General features: G+C 38.2%; 1 protein-coding gene across 2 annotated transcripts in view; it reads left to right on the top strand.

The window, feature by feature from the left end:
* Positions 1–25195, top strand: part of LOC122075822 — a 46197-nt gene that overhangs the window by 11246 nt on the left and 9756 nt on the right. The window contains exons 12-39 of one of the 2 annotated variants that reach the window (XM_042640992.1): positions 55–1971; positions 2080–2536; positions 4458–4627; positions 4724–4879; positions 5021–5179; positions 5344–5508; positions 5637–7487; positions 7616–8072; positions 9023–9082; positions 10164–10333; positions 10428–10583; positions 10726–10884; positions 11058–11222; positions 11353–12756; positions 12931–13095; positions 13196–14689; positions 14863–15030; positions 15125–17005; positions 17249–17705; positions 20270–20439; positions 20550–20705; positions 20852–21010; positions 21265–21456; positions 21558–22772; positions 22873–23172; positions 23255–23374; positions 23482–24735; positions 24955–25183. In XM_042640992.1, coding sequence (XP_042496926.1) covers positions 55–1971; positions 2080–2536; positions 4458–4627; positions 4724–4879; positions 5021–5179; positions 5344–5508; positions 5637–7487; positions 7616–8072; positions 9023–9082; positions 10164–10333; positions 10428–10583; positions 10726–10884; positions 11058–11222; positions 11353–12756; positions 12931–13095; positions 13196–14689; positions 14863–15030; positions 15125–17005; positions 17249–17705; positions 20270–20439; positions 20550–20705; positions 20852–21010; positions 21265–21456; positions 21558–22772; positions 22873–23172; positions 23255–23374; positions 23482–24735; positions 24955–25183 — 15406 coding nt within the window. The remainder of the gene's footprint in view (positions 1–54; positions 1972–2079; positions 2537–4457; positions 4628–4723; positions 4880–5020; positions 5180–5343; positions 5509–5636; positions 7488–7615; positions 8073–9022; positions 9083–10163; positions 10334–10427; positions 10584–10725; positions 10885–11057; positions 11223–11352; positions 12757–12930; positions 13096–13195; positions 14690–14862; positions 15031–15124; positions 17006–17248; positions 17706–20269; positions 20440–20549; positions 20706–20851; positions 21011–21264; positions 21457–21557; positions 22773–22872; positions 23173–23254; positions 23375–23481; positions 24736–24954; positions 25184–25195) is intronic. The other variant, XM_042640993.1, reaches the window with a different exon arrangement.

Here is a 25195-nt window from a genome sequence, read left to right as displayed (position 1 = left end):
AAATATTTGTTCTGTTTATTAACTGTTAATCTCGATTTCAAATTGATTCAACAGTTCACAGACTCTGAAGTGGGGATTTCAAAGAATATGGAAGATGCAAACACGAATGTTGATGCTTCTGGAGTTACAGAAGTATCAAGAGAAGAAATGCTGCAGAAGGAGAAGGGCCAGAAGTTTGTGGTGTTTGAAGAACAAATCAAGGAGAGGGACCTCAAGGAAACAGGGAACAATAATGAAAGGATTGAAGCAGCATCTGCCAGAACTTTGCAGGAAGTTGCACAAGAAGGGGAGCAACTGGTAGATGGTTCCAATCTTGCTTCTGAGGAGAAGAGCCTAATAACAACTGAAACAAGTTGGATAAGTTTACAGCATGTAGATGTGAAAGGCGTGAAGCTTGAGGAGACCCCCAACCCAAGTGACAATGATACTCAGAAGAAAACAGAGATTCTTGGTGAAGAAGTTGAAACTAAGCATAAGGAGGCTTCAAACAAACAAATTTACCATGATCCTGAAGACGTGACAGGACTGAATCACTCTCAGGAGGATGAGATAGAGGGAAAGAATCCAAGTGAGGAACCTGAAATAGAGCTTAAAGAACATGTCCATGAAAAAAGCAGGGAAAGAACAGATAAAAATCCAGAGGATCTTGTCTTTAAATCTGATTCGATTGGAGAAGGCTTGAAAATAGACGTCACAGATATCATAGAGGCTTGTGCCAAAGATGCAAGCACAGACGATGCACCAACGAAACAGGACATAGAAGAAAGCGGTTTTGAAAGAGTAACATTGAAGGGGAAAGAGAAGTCCTTCATTACAAGGGGTTTGGAGACAGGTCCAACTAAAGTTACCCCAAGTGAAAAGACCGGAGAAAAGGAACAAGAGGTAGAAGAAAACCCCGAAGATAACAATACAGACTCTATTGCAAAGGCTGAGGAGAGTTCAAATATCCAAAATGGTGAAGATATCATACACTACAATGAGGGCAGAAATGAAACGTTTCACATCCCACCAACTAAATTCACAACAGAAGAAAAAAGCTTAGAAAAAACTGAGCAGGAAAGTGGGAATATTAAACAATCAAGTCAAGAAACAGTTGACTCAACTGTAATGTCGAACAGTGAAAATCATGGTAAATATGAAAACCCAGATGATGATGTGGAAATCCCTCTAGCCACAGAAGAAACAATATCAAACAAATCTGAACAGGAAGCTGGGAAACCTGAAGACACCTCCAACGGTGAATTGGAAGAAAAAAGTCAAGAAACAATTGATTCAAATGAAAAGATGAAAGATAAAAAGCCATTTGAATATGAACTCTCTGATACTGAAGATCTGGAAAGCCCTCTAATCACACCAGCAACAAAAGACTCACATTTTCAACAAGATGAGCCTGACAACATTGAAGAAACTTCCGAGAAAGAGTCAGTAAATATTGAGCAGGATAAATTTAATGAAGCAGAACCTGAGGATAAAATCCTTGAGACAGCTGAAAGCAGCATAAGCGAGAAGGCTAAGGATGATAAGAACCTTGAAACAAAGCTTGATGCCTCCTCCATTAAGGATGAGGAAAGTCTGCAAAGGGAGAGTGAGGAGCTGGTATTACCATTGACAAATGCTTCAATTGAGGAAAACGATGATATGAAAGGATTTTCTGTTACAGAAACCAGAGACAACATTGAGGTTACTGAAATAATTGAGGCCGAAGAGAATTGCAGATGGGAAATCCCAAAAGAGGTGGAAGCTTCAGCATACAGATTGCAAACAGATGATACAGCAGAGGAGAAACTTGAAAAAACCTTGGACATGGTGTCTGAGGTAGTTGAACCAGCTGCTTCAAATGCAGAGGCTGAAAAAAGTACCAGTGAGAAAGAGGAGGAAACCATTAAGAGAGAAAACTTGACTGAAGAAAGGAAGGAAGGGAACATAAATTGGGATGATGAAGCGAGAGGACATACAATGCCAAAAGATGAGGTGAGTATATACATTAAAAAAAAATAATACATACATATATATAAATAAAAAGATAGAGACCCATATTTTATTTTGACAGAGTCTTACTGATTAGAATCTATTATGCAGAATCTCGGGGCAGTTGATCAAAGTCAAGAGATAGAAATTATGGAAGTTGTGAGCCCAAACATGGAAATGGACAATTTACTTTTTGCCAATTCATTTGTTGAAGGAACCATACAAGATGCATGTGAGAAGCCAGAGGAAGTCTCCAATCTTGAAGTGGATGAACAAGTTCATGAAGAAAATAAAAATGCTCTGGTAGATGATAACCACATTGAAGAAGAAATCAAAGCAAGAGAAAACATGGAGAGCACAATGTTGGAGCAGGAAACTAGCAATGGTGCACAAACATTGGAATTGATTTCACAAGTTAGTGAAATAGAAGTTGACGAAACTGTCAAGGTTTGCGAACTAGACTCAAGAGAGAAATCCACAGAAAGTGATGCCAGTCAGAAAATAGAAGAGCAGACCGCAGAGAATGAAGAAACTTCTGAAATAGTAATGCATAAAACAGTGAAAGAAGGTGAGCACTTAAAATTCAAGTTCTCTTCCCTTTCTTCATTACACATCTCATGCAGTCATACAACTATAGAGGAACTAGAAACAGACTTCAAAAGTAGGCATCTAAATACCAAATGATTAAGAAAATTGAGCATAAGCATGTATCTGCCACTTGGAGATGATATTGATCTCTCATAAGTATGGGGACGTAAGTATAACAAGCTCTATTTTCTACAGGCTATGTATATTTTGATTATTTTCTGGCTCTCCCCTTTCCTTGTGAACATTCTTATCATCTTGTCTTGATAATATCTTTCTTATTTCCCAATAAAAATAAAAATATCTTAGATCTAAAGTTTCTCAGATTTGTACCAACTTTTATTTTCAAAATCAAAACCTCAAAAATTCAATGAAACCATCTGCTTCTTTGCGTACAACACAACTTTGGATAAAATATGGGATTTTCCACCATCTTCCCATGTTTTCTGAAACCCACACTATCTCAGCCCTTTAAAAAACAAGCCCTTCTACATTGCTTGAGGGAAAACAAGATGCACATCTTTAAGTTCCAATTCTAGTATCATGTTAGAGGCCTGTTTTAACACCTCGGAGACTTAACGATAAATAATTACAGATATGAAAATCCAGGACAAACAGAACTTGGAGGGTATAATTACATCGGCTTTCCCTACAAGTATGGGGTTTCTCTTCCTTTCTTATGTCCTATTTGTTTCCTTCTTAATCAATACCTTTCTTCCAAGGACATGAGCTAAATAGTTCTGTACGTTTTAGGATCAGAAAACACTATTTTTCTTGAAATTAGTTCCCTGTTTTAGGTTTTTATCTTACTCCGTAATACTTCATAATTTTCCGCCACATTAGACTATTCAAGACAAGCCATGCATGAAGCATTGTGTCAGAATATGTTAATTTACCTTTTTCACTTATCCCAAAGTTTCAATTTATTTTCCAGCCAAAAGTTTTATATATGTGAAGAAACATATACAAGTGTACATGTGCCGGGTGTAAACATTTTGTTTCACATTAGGTAACAAAATTGACTTTGTTCTTGTTTTTCCTTCGTGCTAGCTAGTCCTTCTTTATATTTTTAATTAGCGTTTCAAATCATTAGATTTAGGTTATTTTCTGAAACTATGATGGAAGACCAGATTCACAGTGGATTAAATCAATAAATTAACCAACTCATCAGGCTTAATATTCTGCTTATGCATCACATAACATGGACTGCTTGGTTTTTTCATTGTTCTGACTAAACTCTTAGTAACTGTCAACTTGTTTTTATCTGCTTTATTTTTTTTAAGGGAAAAAGAATGCTGAAATGACTGCCCCACCCCCCTACTCACTTTTATGTGTAATTCCTGATTGGATAAATCTACTCCTTAGTCCTTAAACCTTTTTATGTGTACTCCAATTGCTTGTTCAGAGGTTCTGTGCACATGTTTGTGAATAAATGTCGGTCTAGAACAGGAAGTTGGATTCTTAACACCTTCTACCATGTGACCTGATAATAAAACAGCCTTCGAGGATATACCAGGGTAATTTGGAGTGAAACTCACAGGGCCTACACTCTATGGTGGGTGGCAACTTTAAATTAAAATTCAAATCCGTTGGGTTTTCATGCAGGTTACACCATAAGATCTATCTCGTACATTATTGGTTCATTGGTTGGTCCGTCATGTAAGGGACCAAATAAATAAATAACGAAGATGAAAAAGAGAGTCCATAGAGCAGAAGTCGTGATAATCTCATTTGATTAAAACATCTGTTTACGTAGCAATTCTATGATATTTCACATAAATGACAATTGCTGCCTAAGACAATTTTAAAAGGATCAAGTCAAATAAGATAATATAACAACCAGAGAGAGAGAGAGAGAGAACGTTCCATCTCTATGTATAACATAATCAAAACATCTCGTGCAGGTGAAGTAGAGAAAATGATCATTGAGGAAGACAGTTGCATTCCAGACCAAGGAACTGTATTTAGCGAAATAGAGGAAAAGAAGGAAGCCCCTGAATTCAATGGTGAAGAGCAGATTTGCAAAACAAAGGATACTGACAAGGCTGCCAAGAATGAGATCATAAACAAGGAGGTCTAGTCAGAATATAAGAAGAAAAAAATGTCATCTTTCATTTCCTTTTTACACCTATTCATTAGATTGAACCTTCATATGTCCTCTGTCATACAGGTGTCTGCAGAACCCAAAATATCTGGTGTAAGTGAGGACACTGAAAAACGCATTACAGAAGAGAGCATATATATGGCCCATTCTATAGAACCAATGGAAGAACCAATTAAAGAGAGCAGTCAAGAAGGCAAAATCATGAAGAACCATGAGGAAGAGGTAAGCCGGATATTAAAATATGATATTGAATAATTTTTCATTTTTCCCTTCTTCGGTCTCTTTCCCTGATTTCATTTTGTAAATTTCTGACTTTTCTTTTCTTTCACTACTGTCCATTAATTCTAATTTATCTGTTATTAGGTACCTAAAGCACCTGAAACAGACTGTGAGGTCCTTGAGAAATCCAGTACAGGTGAGATTACAGAAAGACAAAAAGTATTCAAAAACAGTACTGTCAAGGACCACTCTGCACCTTCTATTCAAGTAGAAACACTAATAGAAAGCCATCAGGAAGATGAGGTAAGCTAAATATGAGACTGGATGTTTGTTCTGAAACCTATTCTTACTAACTCTGGCTTTTTTCTGACAGTAAATTTCTAATATTCATTCAATCATCTCTCCAATTTGGATTTTAATGTTGTTCTCTTTAAGCTGAAGTTCCATTTAAATGATTTAATGTGTAGGTTTTTGAGAGACTTGAGGTAACTGGTCTAACTGGGGAAACTGAAAGATCCATCTCAGAGGAGTATATTGCTGTTACAGAAACCTGTTTAATATCAGTTGTAGGAGCAACAGTTAAAGAGAGCTCTGAGGAAGATAAAAAATTGGTAGGAGAACCCAAAGAAGAGGTTAAAGTTAATACAAAACTAGTAGCTTAACACCTGAATTTATTTTCATCATTTTTCTAAAAGGTATTTTTTCCCCACATATTTGTTCGGTTTTTTAACTGTTAATCTGGATTTCATCTATTCAACAGTTCACAGAAGTAGGGACTTCAAAGAATATGGAAGATACAAACACGAATGCTGAGGCTTCTGGTGTCACAGAAGCATCATGTGAACAAATGCTGCAGGAAGAGCAGAGTCAGAAGTTTGCGGTATTTGAAGAACAAATCAAAGAGAAGGACCCTGAGGAAACAGAGAACAATAATGAAAGGATTGAAGCAGCATCTGCCAGAACTTTGCACGAAGTTACACAAGAAGGGGAGCAACTGGTAGAAGGTTCCAATCTTTCTTCTGAGGAGAAGAGTCCAATCACAACTGAAACAAGTTGGACAAGGTTACAGCATTTAGATGTGACAGGCGTGAAGCTTGAGGAGACCCCCAACCCAGGTGACAATGGAACTCAGAATAAAACAGAGATTCTTGGTGAAGTTGTTGAAAGCATGGATAAGCAGGTTTCAAACCAAGAACTTTCCCATGATGCTGAAGAGGTGAAAGCACTGAATCGCTCTCAGAAGGATGAGATAGAGGGCAAGAAGTCAAGTGAGGAACCTGAATTAGCGCTCAGAGAACATGACTATGAAACAAGCAGGGGAACAACGGATCAAAATCAAGAGGCTCTTCCTTTTACACCTAATTCAATTGGAGAAATTTTGGGAATAGGCATCACAGAAATCATAGAAGCTTGCATCAACGATGCAAGCACAGATGATGCACCAACTGAACAGGATGTAGAAGAGAGTGACTTTGAAGGAGTAACATTGAAAGGGCATGAAAATTCCTCCATTACAGGGGTTATGGAGACAGGTCCAGCTATAATTAACCCAAGTGAAAAGAAACAAGAGGGAGAAGAAAACCCCAAAGATAACAATACTGACTGTGTCTCAAAGGCTGAGGAGAATTCAAAGATCCAAAATGGTGAAGAGATCACAACCAATAGTGAGGGTACAAAAGAAACGTTTCATATCCCGTCAACGAAATTCATTACAGAATACACAAGCTTGGACAATTCAGTGCAGGAAAGTGGGAATTTTGAACAATCAAGTCATGAAACAGTTGTTTCAAATGAAACGTTGAACAGTGAAAATCAAGGTGAAAATGATAACCCAGATGTGGAAATCCCTCTATTCACAAAAGAAACAAGATCAGACAAATCTGAACAGGAAGTGTGGAATCCTGAAGAGAAAGGTCAAGAAACAATTGACAAAAATGAAAAGATGAAAGATGAGAAGCCAGTCAAATATGAATTCTCAGATACTGAAGATCTGGAAAGCCCTCTAGTCATACCAGCAAAAGAATACTCAGATTTTCAACAAGATGAGTCTGACAAAATTGGAGAAACTTCTGAGACTGAGTCAGTAAATATTGAGAAGGATAAATGTGACGAAGCAGGACTTGAGGATAAAATGCTTGAGACAGCTGAAAGCAGTGTAAGCAAGAAGGCTAAGGATGACGGGAACCTTGAAATAAAGCTTGATGCCTCCTCCATTAAGAATGAGGAAGGTATACAAAGGGAAAGTGAGGAGCTGGGTTTGCCACTGACAAATGCTTCAATCGAGGAAAATAATGATAAAAAAGGATCTTCTATCAAAGAAAAAAGAGACAACATTGAGGCTGAAGAAAATTACAGATGGGAAATCCCAAAAGACGTGGAAGCTTCAGTACAAAGCTTGCAGACAAATGAAACAGAAGAGGAGATTCTAGACAAATCATTGGATATGGTGCCTGAGGTAGTTGAACCAGCTGCTTCAAATGCAAAGGATGAAAGAAGTACCAGCGAGAAAGAGGAGGAATCCAAAAGGAGAGAAAATTTCAAAGAAGAAAGGAAGGAAGAGAACATAAATTGGGATAATGAAACAAGCGGACATAAAATGCCAAAAGATGAGGTACATATAAACATAATACAAAATTAATACACACACACACACACACACATATATATATATAGAGAGAGAGAGAGAGAGACATTTTCTTTCGATATTATCAGTCTTACTGATTAGAATCTATTATGCAGAATCTCGGGGCAGTTGATCGAAGTCTAGAGATAGAAACTATGGAAGTTGTGAGCCCAAACATGGAAATGGACAGTTTATTTGTTGCCCATTCAATGGTCGAAGGAACCAAACAAGAAGCATGTGAGCTGCACGTGGAAGTCTCCAATCTTGAAGTGGAAGAACAAGTTCACGAAAAAAATAGAAATGTTCCGGTTGATGATAACAACATTGAAGAAGAATTTAAAGCAAGAGAAAACATGGAGAGCACAATCTTGAAGCAGGAAACTAGAGATGGTGCACAAGCATTGAAATTCATTTCACAAGTAAGTGAAATGGAAGTTGAAGAAACTGTCAAGGTTTGCGAACTAGACTCAAGAGAGAAAACCACAAAAACTGATGCCAACCAGAAAATAGAAGAGCAGACCGAAGAGCATGAAGAAACTTCCGAAATAGTAATGGTTAAAACAGTGACAGAAGGTGAGTACTTGAAAATTCAAGTTCTCTTCCCTTTCTTCATTATACATCTCATGCAGTAATGCTACAACAGGGTAACTAGAAAAAGAATTCAAAAGTAGGCATCTAAATACTAAATAATTAAGACAAATGAGCATAAGCATGAATGTGCGACTTGGTAATGATATTGACCTCCAATAAGGCTATAAGTATGGGGAAAATAAGCGTACCAAGCTCTTTTTTCTCCATTTGAATCTACAGGCTATGTATATTTTGATTGTATTCTGGATCAGCCCTTCACGTCCGGAAACTCTTTTCATGTTGTCTTGATGATATCATTCCCATTTCCCAGTAAAAAATTTTCCTATCTCCAAAGTTTCCCAAATTTGTTCAGGTCAAATTTTATTTTCAAACTCAAATCCTCAAAAATTAAACTGAAAAACATGAACTTCTTTGCATACAACACATCATAGGATAAAATATGGGATTTTCCAACAGTTTTTCATGCTCTGAAACCTACAAAATCTCAGCCCTTGAAAGACAAGCCCTTCTCCATTGTTTAAGGGGAAAAATAATGCAAATCTTGAAGTTCTGTCATTTCAGATGCCTGTTCTAACACCTCAGAGACTTCGCGAAGAATAAATACAGATCTGAAAAGCCAGGACAAACACAACTTGGAGGGTATAATTACATGAGCTTTCCTTATGATTATAGGTTTTCTCTCCCTTTCTTATAGGCTATTTAGCTCCTTCTTAATAATACCTTTCTTCCATCGACATTAGCTCAACAATTCTGCATGTTTTAGGTTCAGAATACACTAGTTTTCTTGAAATTAATTTCCCATTTTAGGTCTTTTATCTTACTCTGTACTACTTCATAATTTTCCACCACATAGACAACTCAATACAAGCCATGCATGAAGGATTGTGTCAGAATATGTAGATTTACCCTTCTGACTTACCCCAATGTTTCAGGTCATTTTCCAGCCAAAAGTTTTGTATTTGTTGACAAATATATCACTGTACATGTGCCAGGTATATATATTTTGTTTTACAATAGGAAATAAAATTGATTTTGTTTTTGCAGCTGATCCATGCATTGCCTTCATGCTAGCTAGTCCTTCTGTATACTTTTATTTAGCTCTTACAATTTTTAGTTTTCTGCTATTTGATGCAACTATAATGTAAAGCCCAGATTGATAGTGGATTAAATCAATAAATTCACCCACTCCACAGGCTTAGTATTGGATTCAGCACCTCTCCAATTAATTGGGCACCCGATTAGTGATCCAAGGGCTGGGAGGACCCCGAATACACATCCCAATACATGGGCGTGTATCCCCAGGTCCTCCCACCCCTTGGACCATTAATTGGGTGCCCAATAGATTGGAAAGGATCTTTTTCCCTTAGTATTCTGCTCATGCATCACATAACACGGACTGTTTGGTTTTGTATTGGTCTGGTTAAACTCAAGTAGCTGTTAACTCGCTTTTATCTGCTTCTTTTTTTTTTTTTTTGTCATTTTCTGATTTGTTAATCTACTCCTTAATCCTTAGATCTTTTTTATGCATAATCCAATTGCTTCTTGAGAGGTTCTGTTCACATGTTTGTAAATATACAACAGTCTAAAGCAGGAAGTGGGTGCCTAACACCTTCTACCATGTGATCTGAAAATAAAACAGCCTTTGAGGATATATTAGGGCAATTTGGAGTGAAACTCACAGGCCCTACACCCTCTTCTAGGTAGCAACTTTTTAAAAAAATTCAAATCCTTTGGGTCTCCATGCATGTTACATCATAAGATCTATCCTGTGCATTATTGGTTCAATGGTTGGTCTGTCAAGTAATAGACCAAAAAGAAGAAGAACAAGAAGAAGAAGAAGAAGAAGAAGAAAAATAGGGTCCATAGAGAAGAAGTCGTGATAATGTCGTTAGATTAAAACATCTGTTTAAGTACTAATTCTAGGATTTTTCAAATAATGGCAATTGCAGCCTATGACAACTTTAACAAAATCAAGTCAAATAAGATAATATAACAACAAGCAATAGAGAGAAAGAGAGAAAGAGAGAGAGAGTTCCATCTCTATGTATGACATAATCAAAACATCTCGTGCAGGTGAAGTAAAGAAAATGATCATAGAGGAAGACAGTTGCATTCCAGACCAAGGAACTGTAATTAGTGAAGTAGAGGAAAAGAAGGAAGACCCTGAATTCAGTGGTGAAGAGCAGAGTTGCAAAACAAAGGATACTGACAAGGTTACCAAGAATGAGATCATCAACAAAGAGGTCTAGTCAAAATATACAAAGAAAAAATGTCGTCTTTCATTTCCTTTTACACCTATGCATTAAGTTGAATCTTCATTTATCCTGTGTCATACAGGTGTCTGCAGAACCCAACATTTCTGGTGTAGGTGAGGACACTGAAAAACACATTATAGAAGAAAGCATAGATGTGGCCCACGCTACAGAATCAATGAAAGAACCACTTAAAGAGAGCAGTCAGGAATGCGAAATCGTGAAAAACCATGAGGAAGAGGTAAGCCGGATCTTAAAATTTAAAATTGGATAATTTTTCACTCTTCCCTACTTCAGTCTCTTTCCCCGAGATCATTTTGTAAATTTCTCACTTTTCTTTTCTTTCACAACTGTCTATTAAGTCATATTTATCTGTTATATAGTTACCTCAAGGACCTGATACAGACTGTGAGGTCCTTGAGAAATCCAGTACAGGAGAGAATACAGAAAGACAAAAAGTAGTAGAAAAAAGTGTTGTCAAGGACCACTCTGTACCATCTATTCGAGAAGAAACAGAAGTAGAAAGCTATCGGGAAGCTGAGGTAAACTAAATATGAGACTGAACGTTTGTTCTGAAATCTTTTCTTTCTAACTATGATGTTTTTTCTGACAGTAAATTTATTGTATTCTTTCAATCATCTTTCCAATCCAGCATTTAATTGCCTTTTCCCTTTTTGTTCCTTCTCATTAATCTGACGTTCAATTTAATGTGCAGGTTTCTGACAGAATTGAGGCAACTAGTGTAGGTAGCGAAACTGAAAGATCCATCTCAAAGGAGTATGGTGCTGTTACAGAAACCTGTTTATTATCAGTTGTAGGAGCCACGGTTATAGAGAGCTCTGAGGAAGATGAAAAAGTGGCAGAAGAACTCAAAGAAGAGGTTAAAGTTAAAATAGAGCTTGTAGCTTAACATAAAATTTTATTTTCCATATTTTTTTAATATTGTATTTTTTTCCCCATATATTTGTCATGTTTTTTAACTGTTAATCTGGAATTCATCTATTTAACAGTGCACAGACTCCGAAGTAGGGACTTCAAAGAATATGGAAGATACAAAAACGAATGCTGAGGCTTCTGGTGTTACAGAAGCATCAAGGGAAGAAATGTTGCAGGAAGAGCAGAGTCAGAAGTTTGCGGTGTTTGAAGAACAAGTCAAGGAGATGGACCTCGAGGAAACAGAGAACAATAATGAAAGGATTGAAGCAGCATCTGCCAGAACTTTGCACAAAGTTACACAAGAAGGGGAGCCACTGGTAGATGGTTCCAATCTTTCTTCTGTGGAGAAGAGTCCAATCACAACTGAAACAAGTGGGACAAGGTTACAGCATGTAGACGTGATATGTGTGAAGCTTGAAGAGACCCCCAACCCAGGTGACAATGGAACTCAGAAGAAAACAGAGATTCTTGGTGTAGTTGTTGAAACCATGGAAAAGCAGGCTTCAAAACAAGAACTTTCCCATGATGCTGAAGAGGTGAAAGCACTGAATCGCTCTCAGGAGGATGAGATAGAGGGCAAAAAGTCAAGTGAGGAACCTGAATTAGTGCTCAGAGAACATGACCATGAAACAAGCAGGGGAACAACAGATCAAAATCAAGAGGCTCTTCCTTTTACACCTGATTCAATTGGAGAAAATTTGAAAACAGGCGTCACAGAAATCATAGAAGCTTGTATCAATGATGCAAGCACAGATGATGCACCAACTGAACAGGATGTAGAAGAGAGTGACTTTGAAGGAGTAACATTGAATGGGCATGAAAAGTCCTCCATTACAGGGGGTATGCAGATAGGTCCAGGTATAATTAACCCAAGTGAAAAGAATCAGTCAGAGGAGAATTCAAAGATCCAAAATGGTGAAGAGATCACAACCAAGAGTGAGGGTACAAGCTTGGACAAATCTGTGCAGGAAAGTGGGACTTTTGAACTCTCAAGTCATGGAACACTTGATTCAACTGAAACATTGATTAGTGAACATCAAGGCAGACATGAAAACCCAGATGACGATGTGGAAATGCCTCTAGTCACAGAAGAAACAAAATCAGACAAATTTGAACAGGAAGTGTGGAAACTTGAAGAGACCCCCGGCATTGAATTGGAAGAGAAAAGTCAAGACACAATTGACTCAAGTGAAAAGATGAAAGATGAGAAGCCAGTTGAATATGCATTCTCAGGTACTGAAGATCTGGAAAACCCTCTAGTCACACGAGCGACAGAAGAGACAGATTTTCAACAAGATGAGCTTGAAAAAATTGAGGAAACTTCCGAGACTGAGTCAGCAAATATTGAGAAAGATAAATGTAATGAAGCAGAACCCGTGGATAAAATCATTGAGACAGCTGAAAGCAGCATAAGAAAGAAAGCTAAGGATGATGAGAACCTTGAAACAAAGCTTGATGCCTCCTCCATTAAGGATGAGGTAAACTAAATACTGGACTGGATGTTTGTTCTGAAACCTTATCTTCCTAACTCTGGCCTTTTTTTCTGAGAGTAAATTTCTAGTATTCTTTCAATCATCTTTCAAATCCAGGTTTTAATTTTATTTTCCCTTTTTGTTCTGTTTCTTTAAGCTGAAGTTCCATTTAATGTGCAGGTTTCCGAGAGACTTGAGGCAACTGGTGTAAGTGGGGAAACTGAAAGATCCATCTCAGAGGAGTATGATGCTGTTACTGAAATATGTTTATTATCATTTGTTGGAGCCACGGTTAAAGATAATTCTGAGGAAGATGAAATAGTGGCAGTAGAACTCGAAGACAAGGTTAACGTTAATACAGAACTTGTAGCTTAACATCTGAATTTATTTTTGACATATTTGTTCAGTTTATTAACTATTAATCTGGAATTCATCTATTCAACAGTGCACAGACTCCAAAGTGGGGACTTCAAAGAATACGGAAGATACAAAAACGAATGCTGAGGCTTCTGGTATTACAGAAGCATCAAGGGAAGAAATGTTGCAGGAAGAGCAGAGTCAGAAGTTTGCAGTGTTTGAAGAACAAACCAAGGAGATGGACCTTGAGCAAACAGAGAACAATAATGAAAGGATTGAAGCAGCATCTGCCAGAACTTTGCACAAAGTTACACAAGAAGGGGAGCAACTGGTATATGGTTCCAGTCTTTCTTCTGAGGAGAAGAGTCCAATCACAACTGAAAAAAGTGGGACAAGGTTACAGCTTGTACATGTGACAGGTGTGAAGCTTGAGGATACCCCAAACCCAGGTGACAATGTAACTCAGAAGAAAACAGAGATTCTTGGTGAAGTTGTTGAAACCATGGAAAAGCAGGCTTCAAAACAAGAACTTTCCCATGATGCTGAAGAGGTGAAAGCACTGAATCGCTCTCAGGAGGATGAGATAGAGGGCAAGAAGTCAAGTGAGGAACCTGAATTAGCGCTCAGAGAACATGACCATGAAACAAGCAGGGGAACAACAGATCAAAATCAAGAGGCTCTTCCTTTTACACCTGATTCAATTGGAGAAATTTTGAAAATAGGCATCACAGAAATCATAGAAGCTTGTATCAACGATGCAAGCACAGATGATGCACCAACTGAACAGGATGTAGAAGAGAGTGACTTTGAAGGAGTAACATTGAAAGGGCATGAAAAGTCCTCCATTACAGGGGGTATGGTGACAGGTCCAGCTATAACTAACCCAAGTGAAAATAAAAAGGAAGGAGAAGAAAACCCTGAAGATGACAACACCAATTCAGTCTCAAAGGCAGAGGAGAATTCAAAGATTCAAAATTGTGAAGAGATCACAACAAACAGTGAGGGTACTACTGAAACGATTCATATCCCACTGGCTAAATTCATTACAGAAGACACAAGCTTGGACAAATCTGTGCAGGAAAGTGGGAATTTTGAACAATCAAGTCATGAAACATTTGATTCAAATGAAACGTTGAACAGTGAAAATCAAGGCGGACATAAAAACCCAGATGACGGCGTGGAAATCCCTCTAGTCATAGAAGAAACAAGATCAGAAAAATCTGAACAGGAAGTGTGGAAACTTGAAGAGGCCCCCAGCATTGAATTGGAAGAGAAAAGCCATGAAACAACTGACTCAAATGAAAAGATGAAAGATGAGAAGCCAGTTGAATATGAATTCTTAGATACTGAAGATTTTGAAACCCCTCTAGTCACACCAGCAACAGAAGACTCAGATTTTCAACAAGATGAGTTTGAAAAAATTGAGGAAACTTCCGAGACTGAGTCAGTAAATATTAAGAAGGATAAAAGTACAGAACCTGAAGACAAAATCCTTGAGACAGCTGAAAGCAGCATAAACAAGAAAGCTAAGGATGATGAAAACCATGAAACAGAGCTAGATGCCTCCTCCATCAAGGATGAGGTAAACTAAATACGAGACTGGAAGTTTGTTCTGAAACCTTTTCTTCCTAACACTAGCATTTTTCTGATAGTAAATTTAAAGTATTCTGTCGATCATCTTTCCAATCCGGCTTTTAATTGTCTATTCACATTTTTTTTCCTTTTCTTTAAGCTGAAGTTCCATTTAATATGCAGGTTTCTGAGAGACTTGAGGCAACTGGTGTAGGTTGGGAAACAGAAAGATCCATCTCAGAGGAGTACAGTGCTGTTACAGAAACTTGTTTATTATCAGTTGTAGGAGCAACGGATAAAGAGAGCTCTGAGGACGATAAAGTGGCAGAAGAACTCAAAGAAGGGGTTAAAGTTAATACAGAACCTGCAGCTTAACATCTGAATTTATTTTCCACATATTTGTTCTGTTTCTTATCTGTTAATTTGCATTTCATCTATTCAACAGTTCACAGACTCTGACGTGGGGACTTCAAAAAATATGGAAGATACAAACACGGATGCTGAGGCTTCTGATGTCACAGAAGCATCAAGGGAAGAAATGTTGCAGGAAGAGCAGAGTCAGAAGTTTGCGGTGTTCGAAGAACAAATCAAGGAGATGGACCTCGAGGAAACAAAGAACAATAATGAAAGGATTGAAGCAACATCAGCCAGAACTTTGCACGAAGTTACACAAGAAGGGAAGCAACTGGTAGATGGTTCCAATATTTCTTCTGAGGAGAAGAGTCCAATCACAACTGAAACAAGTTGGACAAGGTTACAGCATCTAGATGTGACAGGCATGAAGCTTGAGGAGACCCCCAACCCAGGTGACAATGGAACTCAGAAGAAAACAGAGATTCTTGGTGAAGTTGTTGAAACCAGGGACAAGCAGGCTTCAAGCAAAGAACTTTCCCATGATGCTGAAGAGGTGAAAGCACTGAATCGCTCTCAGGAGGATGAGATAGAGGGCAAGAAGTCAAGTGAGGAACCTGAATTAGCGCTCAGAGAACATGACCATGAAACAAGCAAGGGAACAACAGAACAAAATCAAGAGGCTCTTCCTTATACACCTGATTCAATTGGAGAAAATTCGAAAATAGGCATCACAGAAATCATAGAAGCTTGTATCAATGATGCAAGCACAGATGATGCACCAACTGAACAGGATGTAGAAGAGAGTGACCTTGAAGGAGTAACATTGAAAGGGCATGAAAAGTCCTCCATTACAGGGGGTATGGAGACAGGTCCAGCTATAATTAACCCAAGTGAGAAGTATCAAGAGGGAGAAAAAAACCCAGAAGATAACAATATCGACTCTGTCTCAAAGGCTGGGGAGAATTCAACAATCCAAAATGGTGAAGAGATCATAACCAATAGTGAGGGTACAAATGAAACGTTTCATATCCCATTGACTACATTCATAACAGAAGAGACTAGCTTGGACAAATCTGTGCAGGAAAGTGGAAATTTTGAACAATCAAGCCAAGAAACAGTTGATTCAAATGAAACGTCGAATGGTGAAAATCAAAGTGAAAATGAAAACCCAGATGACAATGTTGAAATCCCTCTAGTCACAGAAGAAACAAGATCAGACAAATCTGAACAGGAAGTGTGGATTCTTGAAGACACCTCCAGCAGTGAATTGGAAGAGAAAAGTCAAGAAACAATTGACTCAAATGAAAAGATGAAAGATGAGAAGCCACTTGAATATGAATTCTTAGACACTGAAGATCTGGAAAGCCCTCTAGTCACACCAGCAACAGAAGCCTCACATTTTCAACAAGAAGATGAGCCTGACCAAGAGTCAGTAAATATTGAGAAGGAAAAATGTAATGAAGCAGAACCTGAGGATAAAATCCTTAGCACAGCTGAAAGCAGTATAAGTGAGAAGGCCAAGGATGATGAGAACCTTGAAACAAAGCTTGATGCCTCCATTAAGAATGAGGAAGGTTTACAAAGGGATAGTGAGGAGCTGGCTTTTCCATTGACAAATGCTTCAATCAAGGAAAACGATGATGAAGAAGGATCTTCGGTCACAGAAACCAGAGACAAAATTGCAATTACAGAAATAATTGAGACCAAAGGGAATTGCAGATGGGAAATCCCAAAAGACATGGAAGCTTCAGAACATAGCTTGAAGACAGATGAAACAGAAGAGGAGAAACTTTCAAAATCCTTGGATGGGGTAACTGAGGCAGCTGAACCAGCTTCTTCAAATGCACAGGCTGGAAGAAGTAACAGCAAGAAAGGGGAGGAAGCCATTAAGAGAGAAAATTACAACAAAAAAAGAAATGAAGGGAACATAAATTTGGATGAAAAAGCGGGACACAGATCGCCAAATGATGAAGTAAGTATATAAAAATCTATATATGTAATTTCATAATTGTCAAGGCATCGCCTAGGCCCCTTGTTGGTGATGCCTTGCGTCTAGGCCCCCTCCAATGCCTTGGGCTGCCTAGATGCCAGGAAAAATTTGATATACACACACACACACACACACACACACACACATATATATATAGAGGGAGAGAGAGAGACCCATATTTTCTTTTGATATGATCTGTCTTACTGATTAGAATCTATTATGCAGAATCTCAGAGCAGTTGATCGAAGTCAAGAGATGGAAACTAGGGAAGTTGAGAGACCAAAAATGGAAATGGACAGTTTACTTGTTGCTCATTCATTGGTCGAAGAAAGCATACAAGAAGCATGTGAGCAGAAAGGGGAAGTTTCCAATCTTGAAGTGGAAGAACTAGTTCATGAAGAAAATAGAAATGCTCCAGTAAAGGATAACCACATTGAAGAAGAATTTAAAGCAAGAGAAAACATGGAAAGCAGAGTCTTGGAGCAGGAAACTAGTGATGGTGCACAAACATCGGAATTGATTTCACAAGTGAGTGAAATGGAAGTTGAAGAAACTGTCAAGGATTGTGAACTATGCTCAAGAGAGAAATCCACAGAAACTGATGCCAGTCAGAAAAAAGAAGAGCAGACAGAAAATAATGAAGAAACTTCTGAAATAGTAATGGGTCAAACAGTAACAGAAGGTGAGTACTTGAAAATTCAAGTTCTCTTCCCTTTCTTCATTACACATCTCATGCTACTATAGGGGAAATAAAAACAGATTTTAAAAGTATGCATCTAAAGACTAAACAATTAAGACAAATGAGCATAAGCATGTACCTGCCACTTGGAAATGATATTAATCTCCTATAAGTAGGGGGGAGATAAATGCATTAAGCTAGTAAGATCTATTTTCTCAATTTGAGTGCATAGTTGTCAAGGTGGCGTCTCGTTGGTGTCGCCTTGACATCCAGCACGCTGGTTTGCCTAGACACCGTAACAACTATGTTTGAATTTACAGGCTATGTATATTTCGAGTTTTTTCCGGCTTTGTCCTTCACTTTTGAACTTTATTCTCATCTTCTCTTCGTCAAATTTGGGACTCCATCTTCTTTGATGTCAAAAGAAAATTTTCTAAGATCTCCTCTAGCTGTGTTACCTCCCCAAGGAACAGGCATATTGTTGTCTCTTGGAGCCTTCCCTCTTCTTTGCTCTCCTCACCCCCTTGAGGGTTCTTTCTTTTGTAATAAACATTATCTTTCTCTTGCCCCCTTGGGGGGTTTATGTTACGATCCCATATCAGCATATGCGGGCTGATCCCACATCGGTTTCCTATGGGAATTTATGTGGGTTGATATGGTCTTGGGTCCTCTCACCTTGTAAGCCGATTTATAGGACCGTATCAGTGGTATCAAAGCAGCTAATCCTCAGCCCAACCCACGTGCGGAAGGGGTGACCTAATGCCAAAGTGAGAGTCACCAGGAAAGGGCTACCTACCGCCAAGCAGAAACCCTAGAGCAGAATGAGAGCCGCTTAGAAAGGGCTACCTTATCCAGAGTGGGCCCCTGTGCACGTCGGGTTCGGAAGCATGGTGGTATGTTATAATCTCATATCAACATATGGGGGCTGATCCACATCAGTTTTCTATGGGAATTGATGTGTGTTGATATGGTCTTTGGTCCCCTCACCTTGTAAGTCAGTTTATAAGGTTGAGTTCTTCCAAGACCATATCAGTTTCCCATTTTTTTTTTTTTTTTTTTTTTTTTATTGATGTGTTTGATATGGTCTTGGGTTCCTCACTGTAAGTCAGTTTTTAAGTTGAGTTCTTTCCAAACCATATCAGTTTCCTTTTTTTTTTTTCTCTCTTTTTTTTTTTCTTTTTTTTTTTTTGGTAAATGAATATATTATTCACCCCCCCCCCAAAAAAAAAAAAAACTCCAGATCTGAGAAGCCAGGATGAACACAACTTGGTGGATATAATTACATAAGCTTACCCGACATGTATGGGTTTTCAAATCTTCCTTTCTTTTGGTTTACCTAATCCCTTCTTAATCAATAGACTTTCTTCCATGGACCTTAACTCAATAGTTCTGCATGTTTTAGGATCAGAATATACTAGTTTTCTTGAATTTCATTTTTCATTTTATGTTTTTATCTAACTCTATACTACTTCGTAATTTTTCACCATATTAGACAATTCAATACAAACCATGCCTGTGCATGAAGCATTGTGTGAGATTATGTCGATTTACTCTTTTGACTTCTCTCAATATTTCAACATTTTTTTTTTCTGGCAAAATATTTTATCATTGTGTAGAAACATATACTAGCGTACATGTGACAGGTATATACATTTTCTTTCACACTAGCTAATAATTTTTATTTTTATTGTATCTGAAACTCTATGCATTTATATAATTTTTTTACATTTTTAGTAAATAATTCCACCAAGATTCAGGTACTCCCATTATCCATGCATTGCCTACATGCTAGCTAGTCCTTTTGTATACTTTTATTTAGCTTTTAAATTGTTTAGTTTTCTGCTATTTTATGCAACTACGCCGGAAAGACCAGATTGACAGAGGATTAAATCAATAAATTCACCCACTCCTCAGGCTTGATAATCTGCTTATGCATTACATAACATGGATCGCTTGGTTTTGTATTGTTCTGGTTAAACTCTAAGTAGCAGTTAACTCGCTTTTAACTGCTTAATTATTTTGTGCTATTTCCTGATTGGTTAAATCTACTCACATCTTTTCTATGCCTAATCTAATTGCTTTTTTGAGATGAGGTGGAAACATGTGCGTGACTAGAGGCCAGTCTAAAACCCGGAACAGGTGCCTAACACCTTCTACCATGTGATCTGATAACAAAACCAGCTTTGAGGATATATCAGGACAATTTGGAGTGAAACTCACAGGCCCTACACTCCATTTTAGATGGCAACTTGTTTATTAAAATCCAAATCTGTAGGATTTCCATGCTTACACCATAAGATATGTCTCATGTATTGTTGGTTCATTAGTTGGTCCCAACCATGGAGGGCACCCAAAAAAAAGAAAAAATACAGGGTCCAAAGATCAGAATTCGTGATAATCTCGTTAGATTAAAATACTATTACATATAATTTCTATGATATTTCGCAAAAATGGCAATTGCTGCCTATGATAACTATAACTAGATCAAAGCAAAAAGAATAATATGACAACCAGAGAGAGAGAGCCTTCGGTCCCTATGTATGACATAACTGAAACATCTCATGCAGGTGAAGTAGAGAAAATGATCATAGAGGAAGACAGTTGCATTCCAGACCAAGGAACTGTATTTAGTGAAGAGAAGGAGAAGAAGGAAGCCCATGAATTCAATGGTGAAGAGCAAAATTGCAAAACAAATGATACTGACAAGGCTACCAAGAATGAGATCATAAACAAAGAGGTCTAGTCACAATATAAGAAGAAAAAAATGTCATCTTTCATTCCTTTTATTTCCTTTTTGCACCTATAGAAAGCATTAAGCTGAACCTAAATATGTCATCTGCCATATAGGTGTCGGCAGAACCCAAGATATCTGGTGTAGGTCAGGACACTGAAAAACACATAATGCAAGAAAGCATAGATGTGGCCCACTCTACAGACTCCATGAAGGAATCACTTAAAGAGAGCAGTCAGGAAGGCAAAATCATGAAGAAGCATGAAGAAGAGGTCAGCTGGAGATTAAACTTTGAATAATTTTTTTTTTTTCCCCTTCTTCAGTCTCTTTCCCTGTGCTTCATTTTGAAAACCTCTCTTTTCTTTTATTTCCTTTTCTTTCACTACTGTCCATTTAGTCCAGTTTATCTGTTATATAGGTACTTGAAGGACCTGGTACAGACTGTGAGGCCCTTGAGAAATCCAGTACAGGTGAGAACACAGAGAGACAAAAAGTATTAGAAAACAACATTGTAAAGGACCACTCTGCACCATCTATTCGGGAAGACACCACAATAGAGAGCTATCAGGAAGATGAGGTACGCTAAGTACAAGGCTGGAAGTTTGTTCTTGTTAAGAGATTATTAGTGTCGCAGGGGTATTTCTGTCAGTATTTTTATTGTTCTATATATATATACTTTCTTACTGATTTCAGGTTCTAATACTGTCACAGTTCTGGAAAACTTTTCTTCCAAACTCTGGTCTTTTTCCTGAGTGTAATTTATAGTATTCTTTCTATCATCTTTCCAATCCTGCATTTAATTTTCTTTTCCCTTTTTGTTCCTTTCTTCAGGCTGAAGTTCCATTTGTTGTGCAGGCGTCTGAGAGACTTGAGGCAACTGGTGTAGGTAGGCAAACCGAAAAAACAATCTTGGAGGAGTATGGTGCTGTTACAGACAACTGTATATTATCAGTAGCTGTTGGAGCAATAGTTAAAAAGAGCTCTGAGGAAGATGAAAAAAAGGCAGAAAAACTCAAACAAGAGGTGAAGTAAATACAAAAACTTGTAGCTTTAACATCTGAATTTACTTTCCACATATTTGTTCCATTTATTACCTGCTAATCTAGATTTCATCTATTCAACAGTTCACAGCCTCTGAAGTGGGGACTTCAAAGAATATGGAAGAAACCAACACGAATCCTGATGCTTCTGGTGTTACAGAAGCATCAAGGGAAGAAATCCTGCAGAGAGAGCACAGTCAAAAGTTCATGGTGTATGAAGAAGTCGACGGGAAGGACCTCAAGGAAGCAGAGAATAATAACAAAAGGATTGAAGCTGCATCTGCCAAAACTTTGCAGGAAGTTGCACAAGAAGGGGAGCAACTGGTAGATGGTTCCAATATTGCTCCTGAGGAGAAGAGTCCAATAACAACTGAAACAAGTTGGACAAGTTTACAGCATGTAGATGTGAAAGGCATGAAGCTTGAGGAGATCCCCAACCTAAGTGACAATGCAGAAAATATGTTGAAAGTGGAAAAACAGGATGCAGATGAAGGCAATCAAGAAATAGAGTGTGAAATGAAAGCAGAATCTTCTGATACAATCACAGGATTTCAATATGAAGGCATTGACACAACTACTGGAAAAGAGTTCACAGCCACAAAGGCTCCCTTAGATAATAGATGGGAAGAAAATCTTCAGGGATCTTCAACACTGGCACCTAAAGGACAGGAGGTTGACTCAGTTGAAGAAAGTACAGAGATAACGAATGAGACTACTACACAAGATAAGAACTTGGAAATTCCTTACCTTACAAAATCAACAGTAGAGATCTCCATACAGAAAGAAGAACCATGGAACTCATGGAAGCATGAGGATATCTCTAAAATGGGCACTGACAAAATTGGGAAGGAGAGCTCAAATAAGGAACTTCAAGAAAATGACAGTGTGAAGGAAAAAAAGCTCCCTGAATCACATCCTGAAAAGAATATTTCTGAATCAAATGAAGCTAATGAAATTCTTGAGGAAGCTACTGAACTAACAAAGCTTGGAGAAAATAGCAGAACAGAGACTCGAAAGGATGAAGGCAAACTGCTGGAAAGGTCAGACGAGGGTGAATTGGATGGTGAGAAGCCATTTGATGTGTTGTCTACGGGTGTTGAGACAAACAGTTCATGCACAAACATCGAGAAGAATGTCCTAGATCAAGAAGGCCCTATGAAGAACCTTGAAGAGATCCCTGCAGTAGGCAGAATAGGAGGTGAGAAAGTTGAAAACATAGGAATTAAGTTGGAGGCTGGAGATCAAAGTCATGAAAGAAATGAAGGTTTTGATCTCACACAAAATAGGGCTCTTCAAGAGGTCAGAGATACATCCTCTCTAGTAAAATTTATTTGTTCAAGGTTATCATTTCTTTTTCAATCTATATAATAGACTTTACTAATCTAGCACAGTGGTGCAGAGTATTGAAGACGTTGATCCTAGTCAGAAGCTAGAAGGGGCATATGAAACAGTGGCCGAAGATCAAAGTCATGAGACACTCCCCCAAGCCAAAGAGAACAATATCAAGGAGGACAATAGAACAGTGGAGGACCACTATACTGCATCGGTTGAAGATCAAATGGCCATACAAAGACTTCAAGTAGAAGAAAAGGACAGTATGAAACTTGAGGACATAGGACACAAACCTGAGGCAGAGCTTCAAGCAGGAAAGGAAGATATCCCAAATGAGGTTACAATGACTGCCATTTTGAATGAAGTGGTAAGATGACTTAGAATTAATTCTTTACTTTTACTTCCATTTACATTTTTTCCATCATTTTGAAGTTTCATATGTTCTTAAGGCACGTATCGAACGTGATAAAGCTCAAACAAGTCAGCATATAAGCAAATGGAGCATACAGGAAGAGAGCACTGCCAAGGGCCTCCATAGAGTACCCATTGAAGATGCAACAATTGATGAGGTCATCTGAAACATAACAAGTGATAAATCATCTTTTAAGTGCTCCTAACTTAGTTTTCTTTTTTAATTCTTTATGCAATCAAATTTGAAATATTACATTTTAAACAGCTGCAAGATTCTGCTCTTTTATCCATTGAGAAGTGCACCGAAGAAATAGATAATGATGTGAAGAAAGAAAAATTGGATCTAAAGACTGCGGAATTCCCAAATAAGAGACCTGAACCTTCTCCTGTTACAGAAGCATCAGAAGGATGTATAACACAGGCGCAAACTAGTGAGGACTTTGTGGACATCTTCAAGTCTGTACCTGAGGTATCTGAAGAAATGATAGAAGAGGATATCTCCAAGAAAGCAGAGAACAGTAATGAACAGCTCAGCATCACATCCATTACAGAGATAACAGAACGGGTGACCTCACAGCCACAGGAGAGTGAACTAGAAGGTGCAAAGCTTGTAAGGGAATCTGAGATTAGCTCTGAAGAAAAGTGTCAAGGAACAGCTGAAACTGGCTCAATGGATGAAGTAGTCAAAAAGGTGAAGCTTGATCAAAACTTTGATTCATTGATCCAACCTCCTTCTGAAGGTGAGAACCCGTACAAGGAGAGAAAAAATTTGGAAAAGATAGGTGCACCTGAAGCAGAAGAAGAAATGAAGAGATCTTCAGACGCAGTAGAATCTGATTATCAAGCTGAGACCACATCTAATCAACCTCCACTGGTTGAAGAATTAGAAGAAAACCTCGAGGAACCCCCTGTATCTGGTTCTGAACAGGAGCTTGGAGACACTACCACAAACAAGAAAATAAGAGATGAGATGCCAGAGGAAGATGAATCCTTAGGGGAGAAGAATTCAATTGGTCATTTCACCCCAGCGGAAACAGAAGATGTGTGCCTCGAGAGAGAACACATGGAGCTTCAACAGGCATCCAAGATGGGGTTCCACGACATAAAGAAGGGAAGTCTAAATGAAAAGGAGGAAGAAGGTGCAAAGCAAGATGAAGGTCTTAAACTAGATTCCAAAACACCTGCTTCTGCAGCAAAAGATGATTCATTTGTAGAGAGAGAGAAAAATACAGAACTGAATGAGGCCGGTGATTTTGTCAAAACTGAGACTTCAAAGGAGGAAGAAAATGAAATTTTAGTTCCACACAAAGAAGAATCAGAAGGCAGAAAGCTTGAAATTCCCTTCGATGAGGTGAGTGGAGAAAAGCATGAAATTCCCTTCAATGAGGTGAGTGGAGAACACATTGCAGATTGTCAAAAAATTAACACTGAAAGGGACCTCCTGGAGAAAGATGACCATGTTAAAACACCTGAAGAAATCCTAGAGGAACAGGCAAATGCATTTGACACCAAAGAAGAGGTCTCAACAGAAAATCTCTCTCATGTTTTCTCCCCTCCCCCCTCCCCCATTTTTTCATGGCTTCCAAACCAAATCTCCTCCAATTTCCTTTTCCAAAACTTCATCTCAAGTTGTCATTCATTCATAACTAATTGAAAAAATCCTTGCCATATTCATTATACTTATTCCTCTTTTATGCACCTAACTGATATTTTATTGAACGTTTGGCTTCTTATACAGGCTGAAATTTCTCCTTATATATCAGAGGAGCACGAAACAGAATCACCATCTTCCATTGACAAGATAAGCAGTACCAAAATAAAGGATGAAGCAGATGAGGATCTTGATGCTTCACCAGCAGACGGAGTACAAGAGGAAGAAGCAATCAATCAGCCCCAGGGGTTCACTCATATTGTGCCTGATGAACTGATTCATATAATCAATGAAACAAATGAAGAAAACAGAGAAGGTACGGCTGAAG

The sequence above is a fragment of the Macadamia integrifolia genome, chromosome 4 (assembly GCF_013358625.1).
Source record: "Macadamia integrifolia cultivar HAES 741 chromosome 4, SCU_Mint_v3, whole genome shotgun sequence".
NCBI lineage: Eukaryota > Viridiplantae > Streptophyta > Magnoliopsida > Proteales > Proteaceae > Macadamia > Macadamia integrifolia.
Note: the sequence above shows the minus strand (reverse complement) of the source record. Positions and strands in the feature narration are given on the sequence as shown.